Source organism: Ischnura elegans, chromosome 2 (assembly GCF_921293095.1).
Source record: "Ischnura elegans chromosome 2, ioIscEleg1.1, whole genome shotgun sequence".
Classification (NCBI taxonomy): Eukaryota; Metazoa; Arthropoda; class Insecta; order Odonata; family Coenagrionidae; genus Ischnura; species Ischnura elegans.
This window is the reverse complement of record NC_060247.1, coordinates 87372479-87393691: the sequence shown is the minus strand read 5'-3', so window position 1 is coordinate 87393691 and position 21213 is coordinate 87372479. Positions and strand designations below refer to the sequence as shown.

The 21213-nt window shown below is 36.5% G+C and overlaps 1 protein-coding gene across 9 annotated transcripts in view; it reads left to right on the top strand.

Annotated features, from left to right (window-relative positions):
* Positions 1 to 20880, top strand: part of LOC124154109 (dynactin subunit 1) — a 55709-nt gene extending 34829 nt beyond the window's left edge. For all 9 annotated transcript variants that reach the window (XM_046527637.1, XM_046527635.1, XM_046527634.1 and 6 more), the window contains 13 exons: positions 76 to 282; positions 1614 to 1953; positions 3208 to 3416; positions 3757 to 3894; positions 5111 to 5314; positions 9447 to 9666; positions 11055 to 11281; positions 11723 to 11950; positions 15770 to 16183; positions 16278 to 16343; positions 17498 to 17653; positions 18514 to 18603; positions 20090 to 20880. In XM_046527637.1, the coding sequence (XP_046383593.1) occupies positions 76 to 282; positions 1614 to 1953; positions 3208 to 3416; positions 3757 to 3894; positions 5111 to 5314; positions 9447 to 9666; positions 11055 to 11281; positions 11723 to 11950; positions 15770 to 16183; positions 16278 to 16343; positions 17498 to 17653; positions 18514 to 18603; positions 20090 to 20224 (2634 nt within the window). In that variant the 3' untranslated portion in view covers positions 20225 to 20880. The remainder of the gene's footprint in view (positions 1 to 75; positions 283 to 1613; positions 1954 to 3207; positions 3417 to 3756; positions 3895 to 5110; positions 5315 to 9446; positions 9667 to 11054; positions 11282 to 11722; positions 11951 to 15769; positions 16184 to 16277; positions 16344 to 17497; positions 17654 to 18513; positions 18604 to 20089) is intronic.
* Positions 20881 to 21213: the final 333 nt, after the last annotated feature.

Genomic DNA, 21213 nt, shown 5'->3' with positions numbered 1-21213 from the left:
CTATTTTGAGCATCAAATTATTTGTGAATTATATTTTTCATGAATAATAATTCTGGTGATAATTTCTCAATTTAGGTTGATTTAGCTTTGGGAGCTGAGCAAATGGTTGAAAACCTAACTGAAGCAAAGCTGAATCTTGAAGATAAGGTGGCTGAACTTGAAGAGGCTGTTGCTGATCTTGAAGCTCTTCATGATATGAATGACCAGTTACAGGAGGGAAGCAGAGAACTAGACCTACAATTAAGAGAAGATTTGGAAATGGCAGAATGTGCTAAAAGAGAGGTGGGAAGCAAGTGCATATTTAATTTTTAATTTTGTGATGAGTAGAAAGGCAATTCCCGTTTCAGTTTGGAAAAAGTGAGTTTAAAATACTGCTGTGAAAATTAATCCCAGGTATCTGTTTATTGTTAACCATAGCTTCTTTTTCTGGGAATTGTGATTGGCTGTTAATTTATCTAACTGCTCTTTTAGATTTTCTGTTTGGTGTCTGAACCAACCTTGTGATTCACTAATATTAGACCTAATTTCTTGCAAGGGTTTCCATCAAGATGTTGCTATTTTTTGTTGTATTAAAGTTGATTGTTTGAGGCGTAACTTGGTGAAAGCGATTCATAATTAAATTAAAAAAGAAGAACTTTGTGACCCTCTTTTTCCCTCTTCTCTGTTGACCAATCCGTTCAACCTAATTACCTTCCTCCCTACCCCTCCTAACCTGGTATAAAAGGATGTGATGGACCTCTGTAGAGTTCACCTGATGATGGCGTCTAACGTTGAAACCATGGTCGTGAATAAATATTAATGTGAATGCACAAAGTTCTTCTTTTTTAATTTAATTGCATTAAAGAAAAAGTAGTATTGTTCAAGTATAAATGAAGTTTCTCATGTCCAGCCCATGTCAATAGTTGTGATGAACCTGCAGTGTGTATTACTGGTTCCAACCACTTCTTCAAAGTCACCTGATAGGCTCTCTCTTTGCCAATTTTGGTAGGAGAAATGAAGATGTTTATAGTGAAGGAAGTTCGGTTAGTCCCCAAGTTAGGCTATCCCCAACACATGGCATATTGCACTTATGGATGGCACTAAGTGACTTTTTTGTACTGTATAGGCTAATATAAATTTGCATTTGTCGAAAGGAATGACATTTGTGATGACAAAGTCATTGCTAGTTAGGGTTAGATTCATAATTCAAAATAGGACCAATTTGCATGGTATGTATGTGAAAGGCGAAGCAGCTAGTGAAGGTGGAGATGCATTTATAAGCAAACCTTTAAAGGTTCTGGAAGCTTTTGCTGACAGAGATACCATCATTACAAAATTCAGTACCTTGGTGAAGAAACTTCAGGACCAGGTGTTTGAGCTGCAGGACTTAGTAATCTCTCAGAGTGCACATTTGGCCTGTGGTCCTTCCTCTTAATCAGAAGAAGCCTCGTGTTATTTGATTTCAAGTTCTATACAAATCTGATAATGGAACACTTTCACGAACTTTGCTTGTTAATAACCCTGAAATTACCTATGTTTGAAATGTATTAACGACAGTTTTAGCCTTTAATAGAACTTTCGAGGATTTATTTTGTTTCATTGGATTCATTTTGTATTCTAAATATTCTCTACAGGCCCTGCGAGAAAGAGACAAGGCCCTGGAAGCTCTTGCCGACAGAGATTCTATCATCACAAAATTCCGTGCCTTGGTACAAAAACTTCAGGACCAGGTGATTGAGCTGCGGGACAAAGTGATCTCACAGAGTGGACCTCCATCAGTGAATATGGCTTTAACCTCTGGTCCTTCCTCATACTCAGAAGAAGGCTCATCTGATTTGAGGAAGATGCTGGCTGACACCAAGGCTAATGCACGTGCTTTGGAGCTTGAGCTATACAGAGTAGAAGTGCTGCAGTTTGAGGCTCGTGTTAACTATCTGATCTCTTTCATGCCTGAAGGCTTTACAGCTCGTGGAGGTAAGTGAGATATTATAAAAGCTAGGGGTAACAAAAGTTTCAAATTTTTAGAAACTTTGACCCTCCAATGACGGTGCCAAATTCAATCCCAGTACAAATATAAATTGCATTAAATATCGTTAAGGGGAAGATAATTTCCTAATGAAAAAAAAACAGATTCACTAGGTACATTTGCGTATTTTATTGTTTGGCTCTGAAAGTATGTTGCTAATAATCATAGTTCACATCTCACTTACTCAGTAATTCAATCTGAAGGTTGGTTTGGATAGGTGAGGATAGAGCTCACTCCAGACTTGTCACAGGCATCTGAACATCACACATTCAAATCCTTACCTGGGCCATCTTGAGGATCCAAGATTTTATTTGGGGGTTCAGAAGGCTTCACCCAGGATCCTTTGATCAGTAGCCAGGGACTCTACCCACTTGGCTACCATGCTCTCCATCATATCTTGGACCTATATGTTAGCATTTGATTTACTTCTCTCTTGACGAAAATGCAGTGGAAGCTCCAATGAGTGCTCATATTCCCTGGAAAATTGCTTGCTCTATCGGGTGCGTGTTATATCTGAAGGGGATGGATGAAGCTCCTAAATTCCCATGTACACCTTTACTTACCTCTTTTTGTTCATGTCAGTGCTATATCACGGAGGAATAAGACCTGAATTTGCCAAAACCTGTGCATTTGTACTCAAATTTTTAAATTAAATATTGCCAAACAATATTTGGCATTTTTCTCTGAAAACTGTGGCTGCATGTTGCACAATGTGTAGCCACGTGATCATGAATCTGGGATTCATTAAATGCATCAAACAGCTGAAATCATATTTCCGATTTTGTGCCAAAGAGTCCCATCGCATGAAGTTACACAAAAGGCAGTCATAAAGTATGCCGTTTCGTGAGCACGTGGTGCAATCTCACCATCCGCAACATGCGTAAACATTAAAGATAGAGCTCTTGTGAAGGCAAGTGACGCCCTATCGTGCCATCTCATTGGATGCTACCACAAATGAACACTACAGATAGCTGAGCATTTCTTTTTATAATTGTATTCTAATAAGTAATAGGTCATCAAATTTAAGAATGCTCTCAGATAGATTCATTAACATTTTATTGTAATCAATTGTTTCATGGTCCTATTATTGATTCTTTTGCATACTTTTGTTTTCAATTTATTGAAAATTATTTCTCAAAGATATTTGTGATATCTTTAAAAATATCATGTTTTATGTGTTGTGTTTTACTATTTATCAACAGCGGACCAGGATGCAATTGAAACTTTACTCCTTGTCAGCCGATTGCCTTGCAAGTGTGAAATTCTAGTCAACCAAGTGAGAGAACGCTTCCCTCAGTCTGCTTCGGGCACCACTCCAACGTCAGAAGATGCATCCGAGCTCCAAGTGTCCCATTCCATGGAGCAGTCATCCTTTCGGCATCATTTGTCTTTCATGCTTTTTTATATAATGGTATGACTACCTGGATACTTTCCTATTAGTTAATGCACATCTATCAGTATAATGTTAGGATTAATTATTAGGAAATATTTCACGTTAATATTATTGATTTTTACGGGAAATGTTGCTAATTTTACATGGCATTGTTTAGTCAGGATTTTTTTGTGAAAAATGAAATTATATATTGAATTTGTGTTGATGAATTCTATCATTACTTTTTTAGTGTTTCAGTTTTTACTACTAAGTTGGTAATCCAATAATGCTAAAAAAATTCAAGCGTTTGTTGGTTAAAAGACAGTTATATTTTTCTCCCTTTTTTTAATTAATTGAAATGTGTCTATGTATTTTTCAGATAATACTCCATCGATTTGAGTATGTTCTCAACAATTGCACAGTCGAACTACTATTGAAACTTGGTACTCTTTTGCCTGAAATGGTAGCACAAGAAAAGTCCTTGGATTTCTTACTGGATCTTCTTAAAAAGGGTCAGGTGAGAACACATTCCAAGACTAAAAGCTTGTGCATAAATTTATTAGTTTTCTTCAGTATGAGTGTATGTGGTTTCGCTAGTTCAAAGGCTAATTTTTTTAGTTATGTGTGTGAATACAATGATATATCAACCTTCAAAACTAATTAATAACCATGAATTATTTATTTGCATTGATACAAAGTCCATGTTATAGTGATGAGGAATGGGATCTTTGAATCACATGAATATTAGTTAAGAATCAAGATTTGGAAACTTGATCTTCTTTGTTTCTTTATGTGACAAATATATTTTTATTCCTAATCTCAGTTATAGGCTATGCAGAAATTGCTTATTTGTAAAATTGTTTTCAGTTTCTTCATGGAAAGTTTTAGTTCACCTCCAGAAGTAACTGAACTTTTGGTGTGAAATTATTGTTTGAGTACAGACAATTTCTCAATTTACCTCCAGTATTTAACTTCCACTCTTGGTATTTTGGAGAGATTTAAATACCTTTTAAAGTATGGGTTTGAGAAAATTGAGGAGAAATTTTTCCTGGCTATAAAGTGATTGTCAGCAGTGTTGATGTGCAAGACAACAACTATGTATTGATTTTGATACATGTATGATATCAGTTCAACAAAACATCTTTGAATGTTAAAAAACATCATCTGTGATATAAAAAAACCTGTAATTGCCCTTACTATGATACTGCATTTTCATTACTTACTCTTTAATTCATGGTTTTATTTACCAAATACAATTTGGATTGAAATATTTGTTTTTCTAATGGTATGGCAGATTACGTAGTATGTTAGGAGAATGCAGTAGTGTTTCTCAATGAAAAATAAAGATGAGCAAATTTTTAAGATGTATAAAACATGTTATTTAGTAATGATTCAATAGTTGCTGGATCAACTTTATGGAATTTTGTCTTGTTGATGGGAGTAATAACGGTCTAGTAATTTTTCATGCAGCCTTTATTTATCCCAACTGATTTCAACATTTACTGTACCATTCTCAAGGACACAACTCTTGGAATGACACCGTAAATATTGAAAAAGGTTGAGTTGCATAAAAGTTGTGCGGAAAAAGTACATGGTTGTTATTATTCCCATCATCATGCTATTTAGTAATGATTAGAGCTCAATGAAATCATGTGTGGCTTTATTCATGCCATTCACGACATCAGTTATTTATTTTGCTCTAAGCCAGTGTCCTTATTCTTTTATTCTGTTAGCTCGACGAGAACACCAGTCTGGAGGGAGTGGAAAAGTGTGCATCATACTTTGTGGTACTATACAACATTCATGTGGGCTCAAGTGATGGCATTATCATGCCTGGTGAAACCGGTCAGAAGGTGACGCAAGGCTGCTCACGTGCTCTCAGTGCTGCCTGTGATGCTATTCTTTCTGATGTTAAAGTGCTCTCCATGCTTGTTGAGGTTAGTAAATGTTTATTGGAGTCTTTGTATGGATTTCAGTCTGTGGGATGTATCTTTTTAGCCTACTAAATACAGTGAGTCCTCGTTCTACGTCACCCCGTTTAACGTCATTTCGCGATAACGTCACGAAAATTTTGAGACCGTCATTCGTTTATCGCACCTTTGCTTCACGATAACGTCAGGTCTGGTCAGGTCTATTAAATTTCGCGCGAGAAAAAATGCGAAGCGGCGGGCGTTGCAGGTTGTTCGTTTTATTGGCGGTAATACAGTCAGTCTAAACGAAGTGTAAAACGGTGTGTTTAATGTCAATTTCGATTACATTTATAGCAAATTTTCTGCAAAATGAATTCTTAGGTAGGTGCGCAAATTTTAATTTGCTAAAACTTTACTTGACATAACAGTTTTCTGGAACCTGAAAAATGATTTCTAGGAATTTTTCCGTGTAGAACTCGGAGTATTTGTCGTCCCTTTTTCGCCGTGTTCTCAATAATCTTGGTTCCTGTAACTGCGACGATGTTTCAGCGATGATGATACCCAGGAGACGCTCGACCGGGTGACCACCATAGCGAAGCCGAAAAAACAAATGCGGGAAGATACAAAAATGGAGAAGGATGTAACGTCGCTGCTGGTATTGCCGTCGATGAAGACAGGGACTCGTATTTATGCCATAGTTTGGCATTCCCATCGTAAAAAATGGCCCAAATATGATACGCTTAAATTTTTTCGCGTAGGAATTGTGAGGTCTAGGAGCCGATACTCACTTTTTACATTGTTTCTTATGGGATATTGTGCTTCGATTAACGTCATTTCGTTTATCGTCACATTTTTCAGGAACGGTAAGTGACGTTAAACGAGGACTCACTGTACAGTAGACTCGTTAATACGTACAACGTTATTATGAAGTTCCCATTATTACGAAGCAAATCCTTGGTCCCTACGAAAAGGCCTATCCAAGCTATAGTAAAGGAAACGTTATTACGAAATTTTCGATTTTACGAAATTACGAACCTCAGTCCCGGTCCCGGCGGTTACAAAATGAACTTTATTACGAAGTTCCATAAATAAGCAACGGCATTTAGGTGGATTTACTATACGCTAAATTTTAATAATTGCTCCACGTTCAAGTTCTTCTTGTGTACTGTGCCCAAGAGCATCAATTATGGTTCTTTATTCAGTGTACACACAACATCATATAATAAGCTTCATTCCTGTGGAGTCATGGTAACCCACTCATAAACACTCATAAATTAAACGCACAGTTAGTCATCTTCCTACGCACATTCGATTTATGAACTTTCATAGACATGAGCATTCAAAAATTTCAAATTTCGAATTTGGTGCCTTTTGATTTTGCCGATGCTACGTGGCGTGGCATAGAGGAACTCACACTTAGGTCACAAGCTGAACAAAGTATCATTGAATCCGGTGTGAATTTAGGAACTATTCAGCATTTTGCCTGTTCTTCCTTACCACGGAGAGCTATTTTTTTCGGCTCTGGATGTGTTGCACGCCCAGCTATATCAATTCGTCACAATTGTGAGTTAGCTCACGATTGTGATGCAGTGTTGCATTCTGCAGTATAACTGTACTCCTCGATTCCTTGCATACAGTCCGGTCGGCGAGAGTTGTCTGATGACAGCGCAAAAGGAGGGGCAGAAAACCCTGTGCCAGTGTGGTTTGCAGCCAATTGTTGTCCTCCAAATGCATCTGTCCTCCAAAATCGCTGTCCACGGGAAGGAAGAACAGGCGAAACGCTGAACAGTTCCTGAATTCACATCACATTAAGTGATACTTTGTTCAGATTATGCCGAAAGTGGGAGTTCCTTTACGCCACACCGCATCGCATCGGTCAACTCGAAAGGTGCCAAATTTGAAATTTCGGGCATGCTTTAATTTTTCCAATTTTCGCACCTCTGAAAGTTTTTGAATCCTATATTCGTAAGAAGAGGACTTGCTTCACGTCCAATTTATGAGTGGTGTTGAGTGGGTCATCATGATTCCATAGGAATGAAGCTTATCATATAATGTTGCGTGCATACTGAAGTATCTCCTACTGAAGATAGAACCATAATTGATGCTCTTGCGCACAGTGCACGGGAAGAACTTATAGGCAGTGCAGTGGTTATAACGTAGCGTGGTGCTAATCCACCAAAATGCCGTTGCTTATTCGGGGAACTCCATGATGAAGTTCTTTTTGTAGCCGGTGGGACCGGTACTGATGTTTGTAATTTCGTAATAACGTTTCTTTTACCATAGATTGGATAGGCCATTTCATCGGGACCAATCATTTGCTTCGTAATAAGGTTGTTCGTAATGACAAGAGTCTACTGTACACCAAAATTTTTATTTAAATAAAAGCTTGTTCTACTTATCATTGGTTTTTGTTTATATTTGGTATCCTTGTGTTCTCTGTGTTATAGAAATTGTTAAATGAATTATTAGTATTAATATTAACTGATAGAAGGATTGTCTATTGTTTTAATGAATTATATTCCTCGATGTATAAACCCATTAGTGTTAATGCTTAAATTTTGATTAAAAATTATAGGGACTCAATGGAATCCAAATTTGTTTTTTCCATATTTTATATTTTCTTTAAAGCATAATTGCCTATTACAATGAGTCATAAAAACATTGCTAATAATATTAGTTGGCTGCAAATTTATTACTGTAGAGTAAAGGGAAATGAGTCAAAGGGTTGAGTAGATGTCCCTAAGAGTGGGATTAATACCTTCTTAAGCTGGGTTGTGAGAGGCAGCATGCCTGAGTTTATTGCTTGTGGTGTGGTCACTTCCTAGCCTCTCAATCGAGCATAATAATAATAATATTTATTTATCACCGTTGGCAAAATACAATGCATGGCTACGTCAAGATTTGCATACAAGAAAAGATGCAGTATAAAAGTACAAAAGACATTAGGAGATGCGTTTACCATAAGTATATATATATGTACAATAAAAATACAGAAAAGGGAAAACCGTACAAAAATACATCTCAATATCATGTCTTTATGAGAGTCTTCAAGGTATTCAGAGACACTGTAATAGCACTTTCTGAATAGAATATTTTTAACCCTCCATTTAAACACGGCAGGTGAAGAGACGGATTTAATTTCCTCAGAGATGTGATTAAAAATTGCAGAGGCAGAGTGGTAGGGGCCTTTCAGGCAGAGAGAACTTGAGTATTGCTGAGCGTGTATATTATTTCTAGAGCGGGTAGAGTAATTGTGGTAAGAGGCATTAGCAGGAAATTTGTCCCGGTTGGAGTGTATGAAGCAAGCTCATGTCAAAATATATAAAGAAGGGAGTGTGAGGATTTTTGCATTGGAAAAAAGAGGTTTACCTGGGGTACGTATGGAGACTTGAAACATTGCCTTGATGGCTTGCTTTTGTGCAGAAAAGGCTTTACTTGAGGCAGCTGAATTTCCCCAGAACAAAATGCCATAGGATAAGTGACTGTGTATTTTAGCGAAATACAGCTTTTTCAAAGTATCTAGAGACACAACTGGTGCTAACATCCTGATCATGAAGGTGCCTACAGATACTTTGCTTAGAGGTACTTATGCTGTTACCGTGTGGATTTTTATTATTACTTGGGAAGAGATCTACCTTATTGGATCTCTTATGCAGAAATTGAAGGAAGACTGTTTTTTCTTCATTGAGCATGAGGTTATTTTTGCTGCACCATTGTTGCATTTCGTTGACAGTAATATTTCTGAGATGGATTAGGTTTTGGGGACTGTCGGCTGTGATGATAGCAGATGTATCCTCTGCATAGAGAATTAATTTGCCATGGTATAGGTGGTTTGGAAGGTCATTGATGAACAATAGGAATAGGAGCGGTCCCAGGAGAGACCCATAGTTAACATTTGTTCTTTTGCATAGGAAAAATCTCATTGTCTACAGCTGATATTCATTCATTTGCATTAGAAAAAGTGTTGGCCCTTGCTGACAGTGAGTGTAAAAGGGTTAGCAAGAGTCTGCTGTATGAAGGCAGGAAAAATTCCTGCATTGTTTTTAAAGTGAGATTATGCTAATCATAATGTTTGTATTTCTAATTTAAACTAAGTGTATTTATCAATGTCATCTGCAGCAACCACTTATAGTGTTCTTTATGGTTGTAATAATTGCAGGGTGATGGAAATGAGCTGGTTGAAATGATGAGCAATTGGGGATTAGGGATAGAAGGTATGCATAAGAGTTTGTGGCAGATGCAGCGGTTGGCTACAATGCAAGAATCACCCGCTAATGTTACTGATGCACTTTTGAAGAGTACTTCTCTCATATCCAGGGTTCTGTACTCTTTGAGATCTCTCAGAAAGTCAGCAATGGTTCAAATAACTAGCCAAAGAGGTAAGTGATGTTTTTTTTGGTTGTTACCTTTAGTGAAAATGAATAGAAAAAAATATATTTTGCAGCCATTGTCAAACCTGAAAAATTTTGTTATGATGAATTTCCTTGCTTTTGTGTTTATTTGCTGATACATATGTGCTGAGTAAGGTAAATTAAGTGCATTAATCTATAAGCTATGCTCAAATTAGGTATTCACTATGCAAATATTTTTAGACCTTTGTTTTATTCTTATTTCGAGAAAGGTAATATCTCCATGGAGAACTTATACAAGATTTGCAATGTCTGCAACACCCCTTTTTTCAAATGGGAGAAATATTACAAATGATAGATCTTAGAATAGGAGCAATTCAAGTTTGATCAGCATCATAATCAAATTCAATAATCTAATGACAATTTAGTATTAGGTTACCAGAAATCATTTGGCTAGGAAGAGGAGTAGGTCTTCATGGATGACCTGCTTTTCTGTTAGTGACTCCTTTTACTTTTTGTAAAGTTTAGGCGAGTAAAAGCGTCATGATGCTCAGTGTGCCTCATCAATCAAGAATTTTTGTTGAACAAAGCTCAAAAAATCTTCTAGAGGCTGTGGTTATCTACAATGCAAATTGATATAATGGAATTTAGTTCATGTTCTGATGGACTGTCTTTATGAAAATGTAAACTTTTCAGACAACCCATAAATTTTTATGCAGTGAGTTGAATATTGTTACCATCAATACTTCAAGATGCATAAAAAGGTTGCAGGGAACAAACTGTAGCCATAAATTTATTTTCCCTGAAGAATGGATGATTCATCTCCATTTATTTACAGTAGGAGTGCCAATTTAATTTTAAAAGGCTTCCAGGATTGGTGTTTTCAGGAAAATTGTAGACATTAGTTAATACCTTTGGTGCATTAAAATAGGTGTACAGTCTTGTGATTATGCAGTGAATGGTATGTAAATCTGATGCACGATGATGATAAACTTGAGTAACCACCAATGGCACAGAGTAGCTGTCTCAAATGTATATGCTTAAGTGCTATAAAGTATAAGGGGTATGAAACTTGAGTAAATGAGCATATGTGTGAAAAGAAAGGTTGCTAAAGATAGATTTTGACTGAATTGTGGAAAAGGCACAGTGTGTAGTTAAAAATTTTAATTGATAAATGAATCATTGGAAAGTGGTCTGTGCTTGAAAATGAAGCTAAAAGTAGTCTTATTAAAATTAATCAATGGGTGTATGCAAAAAATGTGTATTAGCTATCAGGATGGTGTATTGGTTATTCTAGGGAGGTGGAAATCCTGAGTCCTAGTATAGACAAAGGCACCATTGTCATCTATGTTTGTAATTTGAAGTTATATAATTACTGAATGATATCCTTCTAAAACAATTTTTTCAAATTATTTCAGATAAAGGTAAAGTCTTGGGTGATAAGCTGCTTGAACTGGCTGCGGTAGCTGTGGAAAGTGCCTTTGAAAATCACTTTGGTGGTGATGAAGTAGAAGTCTCTGACAGAGGCCCTGTGGAGCGAATCCGATCAACTTTGGAGTTTGTCTCCACTAACATTGGAAGATCTGTACAGACATTAAAGGATTTGGAGTTTGGAGGGATTGCTACGCCAGCTGAATCAAAGAAGGTAACATGTTATGTAAACATAAAAGGCCCTTGAGTTGTTTGTGGATATATAATTAGGACTTCATTACTGCTTAATTAGGTATATTTATGGGTATTTCGTAATTTTCTTTATGATTTTCTTTTTACTGATTTTACATGGGTTTTACTTTACGTTTAGTCATTTTATCTTTCTTAATGTTGGAATGAGATTTGACTAATATTGAAAATTAACAGTTTATCCAATGTGTTCCTAGTGGTTTATTGCCCACAAGTACTGCAGCATCTTTGGAAACTCAAGTAGATTGATCTTGCAAAACTGGGCATTTTTTATGTCCTTAACCACATGAAGAATGCTGTTCATTTTACTGCTTATGGTGTTTGATTTTCACTCATACATTCATATCATTTATGATATTTGAAGTTCCGTTCATCCCTAAAATTTTTAATCCTTTTTTTTGTTCAGAATACTGCTCCAATTACTTTGAGGTCACAAGCCACCAGGCGAGAATTGGAGGAAGCAAAGCAGCTGCAGCAACGTCTTGTTTCACGTGAAGAGGATATTCGTGAGCTCAGGCGAGCCCTTAAAGTTAAGCAAGAAGAACTCAGTGAAATGGTTGTACGCAAGGAACTTGCTGAGAAGAAACTTGGGAATGTCAGCAAGGACTATAGCATGGCAGTGGAGAAATTGGAGGTAAAAAATTGAATTACTTTGGTGAATTGGATGATAAATTGTTGTGAAGTTCTGCCGTATCCGATAATGCATTCTTAAATGCATGAGTATGCTATCATTTGGTGCATGTAAACTCAACAAATCTAAATTTAAACTTACATATTTTGTTGTCAATAAGGATATGATGGTTTTGTGATGAACAGCTGTATTGAATCTTTCTCAGATATTCGAATGGTTCTGGCTCTCTATCTCTGCCAAAGGTTTTTATGGAATACAGTGGAACCTCGTTAAAGCGAGTACGGGCTATAGCGAGACCCCCGCTATTACGAGAGATAGCCGATGCACTGTCAATTGATCCTATAATAAGCATGTTTAAAATTTCGTTTTTACGAGGCCCTTTTGGTGTTGGCTCTCGCCATAGTGAGGGTTTCACCGCCGGAAAAACTTACACCAAGACTCGTTAATCTCTGTAATCGCTAGCGATCTCTTAGAAATGAAGTTAATGGAGTACTTAGTCTCAAATTTATGTGGTAAACTGTCGTTCGATAAAGAAGTAGTTAATTTTGGTGAAAACATTGTGGCATTAGCATTCGCGAATGCTTGATCTTCTTTTGTTCCTTGGGCGGAAGAAAGCAGTCGTCAGCATACCCGTACGTCCATGAGTTGCATGAATAGAAAGCATTTGATGGAACACACCGTGGCCAAAAAAACACCAAACACGTCCAAGCAAGAAAATAAAAATAAAGGAGTAATATGAGGTATATTGGCTATTATTTGCACCACCTCCGGTAAAGCGACAATTCGCTATAGCGAGTGTTTATTGGTGCACCGTGGGGTGTCGTTTTATCGAGGTTCCACTGTACTTTTCTATCCTCCTTAGGGCTGATTGATGACAGGTCAACTACACCTAGTGTCTATCAGCCCTGTACCCATCGCATTTTTCTGTCTTTGATTAATATGTGTACCATGGTATAAGATACAGTCGGATCCGGATTTAAGGTCTTCGCATTTAACGTTTTTCCGCATTTAGCATTCATTTTTTTGGGTCCCGATTCATTCCCTATTAGGACAATGTAAAAATTATCCGTATTTAGTGTTTCCGCATTTTGCGTTTTTCCGCATTTATGGTCGTAAAAATTTGTCCCGCTCAAGATTTTTTTTGCCCGATTTAACGTTCTTTCATGACGGTTCATCCAAATCTTCGAATTTATGCTCATCAACAAGAACAGTCTCATGAAAGTTTACCAAGAGTCGATAGAATCTACCGGGGAACGGTTCAACTGCTTTCTTCCGCGAGCGCAGCGCTGCGACCTTCAACTCGCAAGTTGGGTGATTTGTCTTCTCGTAACGTTTCGCTCCCCTTCTGATCCAAACACCAGGCACTTTTTGTATCAGATCCGATCTAATGGAGCAAAGTCATCCCTTAATAACATCGAATTACCTTATCCTTCACTTCTTGAACTTGACTTCGATGATACGTGACGACTGATGACACGAGTTATCCTCCGAGGGCAGCTACAATAATGGTTTTCTCGTTATGCTTTCAATTGATGGCTTATGCCCCTTTCAACTCTACTCCCTACGGGCAGTCGATTATTAGCCCAATATTTTTTCAGTCGGCTACTTTCTCTGTTCAAAAGAGGAGGCCCAATATCAATTGCGCAGTTCACCAGAAGATTCTTTCTATAATCCATTCCAAGGTCAGTTTCCACGGAGGAACAGCGAAAGAACAGAGGAAGTGTTTCCCCTGTCATGACCGTGAGTGAGAGCATTCTTTCCCTACGGAACAACATTATTTTACATCGTAATTTAGATATCCCGGAGCCAATTTATTGACATGCGGCTGGTTGATATCGCTGTCGATTCAAAAATATTTATCTGGTGCTAATTAATGTCAAAAGAGAATGACAATCGGAGTTTTGACGAACTATCACGGTCCATGACTCTAAATAAATCGCTCATGCTGGAAAAAAATCACCGCATACTCACGGTAGAATAGATGAGCGTGGAAAAATACGAAAATCCGGCAGGTATCCCTTGGTGGTTGACTTCGACGTCATGACCCTGACGAAATTGCCAAACTCCAGAGGCACTGACAATTTTTCGGATGAAATCCAGTTCTGTTGAAGATTAAACCTTTTCACTTAACAGAGTTTAGCTAATCGTTATTCAAGGTCCAACCAAATTTTATTAAAAGCTGCCGAGAAACAAGGCGTCGGAGTCAAGGTGATCAGCGCGCCGCGTAAGCAACTTCTCCCGGCTCCATTCGACCTGCATAAGGCCGCGGATATATGACAACGAATCTGGTGTTATCATCGAGTTGAATCACCATCGACTTGTACGCATACTAAAATAAGATACTACTTTTTTGGATGACCTCGAAATCCAAAATGTGCGCATAGGTGGCTTTTTAAAGGCTCATAAATCCCTTGTTTAGGGAAAAGGGAGGTTTTCTGGCAAAATTCCAGAAAACCTCCCTTTTAATAGATATTCGGTAGTTGAGAATTCGGGATTAGCGATCTTCTGCTGTCCCTTTATTTCACTCATTCCTCATGATTTTTCGAGTCCTTACTTACACCTTTTCTTATTATATTAGAAATGCTAAAGTCACCTACATGTGATCACTTTTACAGAAAAAATTCTAAATTTCATCGAGACCACTGAAATTGCATAAAAATGGAATCACTAATATCCATAATAATAATCTGTGTGGGAATGCTTTTAAGTTGATGTTTATTAGAATTTTCTTAAAATATTTCATTAAAACAATTGTCATCCTCTCATTAATTACAGTAGAACCTCGTTAAAGCGAGTGCGGGCTATAGCGACACCCCCGATATTACGAGAGATAGCCGATGCACCGTCAATTGACCCTATAATAAGCGTGTTAAAAAATTCGTTTTTACGAGACCCTTTCGGCGTTGGCTCTCGCCATAGCGAGGGATTCACCGCCGGAAGACTTTCATCAAGACTCCTTAACCTCTGTAATTGCTAGCGATCTGTTAGAAATGAAGTTAATGGAGTGCTCAGTCTCAAATTTATGTGGTAAACTGTCGTTCGATAAATATAATGATTGACAAAACAATGCTTTCCATAATTTTCATTCAGTGCGGCGCTTATAAATTGTTTGAATAGTTAGTCGTAATTTGAGTAAGGAAATTTAGTGATGCAAAAAAACATCGCCTTTCGTCTGGATTTATGCTTACGTTTATCGGATAGATGTTTATCTGTCGCCGCACATTTCCTGTTCCTGTATATCTGTCCGCAACAGGTATATTGGCTATTATTTGCTCCACCTCCGGTAAAGCGACAATTCGCTATAGCGAGTGTTTATTAGTACACCGTGGGGTGTCGTTATATCGAGGTTGCACTGTATTTTTACTACCCATTTTTTTAGCTGATTCCTGAAAAGTATTATCCAACCTTCATAGGGCAGAGAACATTTCATTAATGAATTTTTTGCTGCATTCAGCACCTTTTATTTACTTAAAAGAATATTTTTTATTCATAAAAAGCCATTCCAATCATTACAGACCCTAAAACCTGAAAAAAATGGCAGGTCCTCACTTAGTGTTTTTCCGCATTTAGTGTTTTAAATTTTGTCCCCCCTGAAAAACCTTAAATCAGGATTCTACTGTATTTATTTCACATTATGAAAGGTAACAAACCAATCAATCAAATGAACAATAACATCTTAAGAATTATCAGCTGTGAGTGAGTGAGTAAATGAATATTTTCAAGAGCATTCCTGTCGTACCATTACAGATCTACATATCCTCACAGAAAATTAATTATTATGTATTATTTTAAATGGATGACTTATTGACTCTTTCATTGCAGAGGAAGCTTGAAGATTCCCAGGCACTGCTGAAACGGAAGGAAAAAGAATTTGAAGAAACCATGGATCACTTGCAAGCGGATATTGATTGCCTAGAAACAGAACGAGGGGAGCTTAAGGATAAGCTGAAGGCAGTTTCCAGAAAGGCATTGATGGAAGGATTAGCCAAAAGTGCTGCAGCCTCTGCAGCGTCACCCACTGCAGGTGGATTTGTTGGTGTGCCGGCATCGGGGGTGAATGGCTCACCTGGCATTCAGCCATCTGGACCTGTACTCTCCTCAACTGTGCGAGACTCACCTCTGTTGATCAGCCAGATCCACAGTTTGCAAATGGCTCTAAGGAATGAAGTCCGAGAGAAATGGCAGATCCAAATGCAGCAAACGCAGAATCGGTTGCAGAGTCTACCACCACTTAAGGTTAGCCTCCTTCCGCTGGAATGGATTTTAAATTCGATCCTACAGTGTGGGTGACATTTCTCCCAGTGTTATAATGGCTGAATTTTGGTTTCAGGTGCCGAAAAAGCAAACTAGCAACCGTCTATTGGAGCTGGAGAAGGAAACTGAGGCCACATTGCAGGCAAGCTTGTGACTTTATTAGTTATTTTATTAGACTTTAATTTCAGTTTCGATCACTGTGAATGAAGTGGAAATTTAAGTGAGATATTAATGGTATGATCATGAAATGAAATCTTCCGCTCTCCTGTTGAGTTAAGTGGATTGGCAGATTTTCAAGGGGTTGAATTGGTCTTTGATAACCCATGTTTCAAAGTCATTTATTGTTGTCAGGGTGTACATTTACACAAGTTAATATTATATATCAGCCGAAAACAAATGATTAGGACCTCGGAGCATTGACTATCAAGGCTGAAAAATTTTTATCCCAATGATAAGTAAAAATTTTATCTTAAAAAAAAAAAAAAAAAGCCATCTAGGTTTTGTTTAGCACCTTGACTCATATGAATGTAGCAGCATGAATAGTTCTTGCTCTGGCTCCAAAATCCTTGTAGAATATGGAAGAAGAAGGTACGTACATACATATATATCAGGCTGAAGAGAGAAAAAGTTAAGAGATTTTAGGTCTATTGGTGAGATAGTTAAAATTGACCCATATTGTAGTTCAATTCAGATATATATATCTAAAGTGATGGAAAGCCCTTAGTAAATTTTGCAGTTTTGATACATCAAATAGTGGCTGCACAAATCACCACTAATATTGGTCTCCTTGCAATTAATTTAACAGCAACTATTATCATCACAAATACGAAGTTTTAAACTATAAATAGAGTGAGATTTGCCTGTCAGCATGCTTAATAGCATCAAATCCTTCTTCATTATGCCGCAATATATTTGTTGATGTCATTATTATCCAGAAAATTGCTCAACATACATTTCTAGGTGAATTCTACATTTCAGAACTTATTCCTATCTATTCTTCCCTGTGAAAATGTCTTGCTCTGAGGAGTTTTGCTTGGGGCATTCCAATTCTACACCTGGATTTGAATGTACGCGACCTTTCAATCATCTACCTAATGCTCTTCTCAGGAGGCCACTATATGCTCTTTGTATTAGCTTTAATTCTCAATTGCCAGCAAAAAATCTCAAAGTCTGTCCAAACTGCTTTTCCTTTGTATTCATTTATTATCCAGACATTTATTTGAGTAAATTACTTGGTGTAATTTATTAGCCCATGATATGAATATTAGTGATAAATGTTGTTTGTTAATCTTTTAGGAAATAAGGCTCAAGATGGCTTCTGCAAAGGTGGTTGACATTAGTGGAAGGAAACCAGGCACAGTTCCAACCCTTGAAAAAACAACTCCTGCATATCATCTGATATCAGAAAAAGTTAAAGTTCGTAAATTGCAGTCAAAATTGCATCAATTACAGGTAATGTTCCTGAAAGATCGCATAACTATTGCATCTTTGAGCTTGGTAATGCTAATGTTTTAGTTTTTATCATTTTATAAAAAAGGATAATGAAACAATTGACTGTATATTGTTATAGTGAGTAAACCCTTTTAGTTAGTTCATTGTAACTGATTTAGTGCCATCATATACATACTTGTTTTGATGTTCATGGATGATCAAGATTTGACTGCATTCATGGATGAGTTTTTTTATGAGTTATGTACTTTATATAGGTTGTGTACATATATCAAATATTCTTTATTCTGTTTCAATAAGGTTCTTACCCTTATAGTTTTACTTGTATGTATGTATTATTTCTCTCACACACTATTTATTCTCAGACATGAATTGTTGTTGTCAATATTTCATTTTTTACTAATTTTTCAAGTCATTGTAAACCCTTCGAACTTTGCTTCAAACCTAAGCTTGGTGTGGATTGTGTGTAATCCTTTCTAAAATTAAATATTTACTAGCATAAAGTGTTGTAAGTAAGGGCTCATACCTTAGATGAGCTTGATCATTATTTTTTTACCATAAAATTCGGTTTTTCTTGTGAAATTCACCAGTCTCAATTTTCACTGGCTACATGTGATTTTGTAGATGTTATTTTGTCCTCTGCAAGTGATATTAAATTTATTAAATCCAGTATTCTCGTGGAACTTTGCATTATATGTATCGGCAGTTTGTCTGCTAGTAATGTGTCATCATGGGAATCTAAGTATTATTCCTTTAATATTTAAAATTATGTATTCATATCTAGATAGAATTATTCCAACCCTTTCTCTTTTTGGAAATAGAGTTGAATACTTTCTAAATATGCTTATTCTTTTCAATTACAGTCTGCAGTTTTGAAGGAAGTTGTTGAAAGGAAAAACAAGCCAAATGTAAATCTTAGCTTGGCTCAGTTCCCTACCCCAGAATTGACTCAGGTAATGTGTATTCCTTTACGGTTGTTTTCAAACATATTTAGGGTAAACAGGATAATATCTTCTGCACCTCCCATGTCCCTTCATTAATTGCCAATATACTTTCTTCATCTTCTAACTACTGTATTCTATTCTTATCTCAAAATAGGTGAGATTTTGCAATCGTGTATTTGATACTCACTCAAAGCTCTGTTTAATTAAGCTCAAAGGTTAATTGTGTCCGACAATTATGATCACACATTTTCATACGCCTTAACCCTTTTAGTGCAGTGGGCAGATGTATTGGCTCTTACGTAGTGCATTATTAAATTTGCTATAACTTATTACATTGATATATTTTATTTCAGTAAACGTAAAAATATTTTGCAGTTTAACCTCAATAATTAAAAAAAATCGATTATGGATATGTAATAAAATAGCTTTGTATTGTTTATTTTTTCCTAGTTGCTACATTTTATGAAAATGCCCCCCACATTTCTCACCAGTACCCCAGGAAGGAGGATAGAAGTAAGAGGGTTAATTTTTTAATGTCCTAAAAAATCCAGAATATTAAATAAAATGTTGAAAGGGCTTGATACCAAATAAAACCGTTTTCATGGTAACTGTAAAGTGCATGAAAAATGTTTGCATTGTCATAGCTCAGTAATTAAGGAGTTGCAACCCCATGTTTTTAGGACGAAAAATGCTAAAATTATCTCCCCTAACACTTCCTGAAGTATTGCAGATTCCTCCTGCCCTGTTTATCAAAATTCTCGCTCCCATTGTTGCTTCAAAAAAAATTAAATCACCCTTTGGAGTATAAGATGAAAAAAAAGAACTAAAGCTAAGATAAACTTTACCTAGAAAATTTTCATGCTTTGGGTTTTTTTCCAATTAGGCTTTGAGGTAAAGAAAACTTACATCCGTTGACATGTGTCCAAAGCTCTTGTGAATGACTGATAGATAGTGCCCATTGTATTTCAAATGTGAAGACTTTGATATTGCTAATTGTGGAAAAAATGCTTAAAGATTTTGGTGTGTTTAATCTACATTGGTTGGCAAAAAACATTAAGTTCTGAGGTATGAGGCTGATGTGACCTAAGAACAAATCTTGGTTAGGCAGAGGTCTTTCTGGGGAAACTTGATGCCATCTTAAGAACTTTTTAAGGGCACTTCAAGGACAGCACACCATCCATAAAATTGAATATTACATTGTGATGCCCATTACACCTTTCATTGGGAGTGGTTTAATCCCAATGACATAAGAGGTTTTTCTCCACCCTTCCCTCCTGTGAAGTAAGTGTCGTCACTTGTCTCCTGATGATGTAGTTTAAATTGTGTCTTCCAGCTATTTCATGTTACTATTTTTTCATGATAACCTCAATGTTTCACCCCATATTAGTGAGGATAAGTGAATGAGCCGTTTTCTTATTTAATTATAATGATTGACATATGCAGCTAGTGTGCAGCCGAACTCTACTTGGTAATAGTGTGTGCATTTTAATTGCAGGCTATTTCATCTAAAGAAGCCGGGCTGGTGCAGTCGGGAAAATTACTAATTCCAGCTAACACTGCTGCGGACACAAAGAAACTAATTGTAGACTCAAAGACACTGGAGAAAATACACTCTGTGTTGGTGTTTTGAAGCTCCTCCTCTTCCCTGACCAATGAATTAAAATTGTATTAAACATCATCATCAACGTGGGTGAATTTAATCCCGGCTTGATTCATCACTTATGATGGCACTTAGTATACATTTTTGAATATTTATTGACAATTTTTATATTTTATTTTAATTATTAATATTTATTTGCAAGTGAAGTTGTTGCTTGCTGTGTTATAATTACGGAATCATAAAAGGCACAATGACTGTTATATTTGCCAGTGAATTATATTCAGCTTGTGTTAAATTTACATTTAATTTTGTTTTTCTTGAGGAATATCATTCCTATTTCCTAAGGAGATGATATTAATGTATAGGGTCTGAAAGTTTTATTTGAATTTTCAGCGTTAAAGGAAAGCTTTGGGTGATTTTAAATGAGGCTGTGGCATTTCTTCTGAATTAATATAATGAAATGAAATGAAGATCCAACACCTTCATCTTCTTTTAAAAGTGCTTTTAAAAGCAAGTATGATTAGTGTTGTGTACTTCAAGGTGCAAACAATTTTGGTGACTGATGTGGCATTGAATTCATGCATGTTTGAATAAGCTGTGAAAATTGTTTTAAAATTTATGGGTCTTAATTTTTTGAGTAGTTACAATGCAGTGTGTTAATAAAAACTCATAGTTTTCATTATTAATTTTTTGTATATTTTCATTCCATGACTTTTATTAGCTATAGTATGTAAATATAAGTCAATGATACTTGTTTGATAATCTTCATACAGCTTTCGAAATAAAAGTGTAGCCTAATGTTTTGCCTAGAATATCTTATATGTTCCATGTAACGCCATCTTCATTGTTCTACATAATGCCAAAATATGTAGCTATGTGGCATAAATCTTGTTGAATGAGCTCTATACGAGATATCTCCCGCAGATGTCACAAAATCTATCAAGGCTGATTTTTGTTAAATGCTTTAATTTTGTGTGTGGCATTAGCTATGCTTTCAGTTACTAATGATTGTTCGTTGC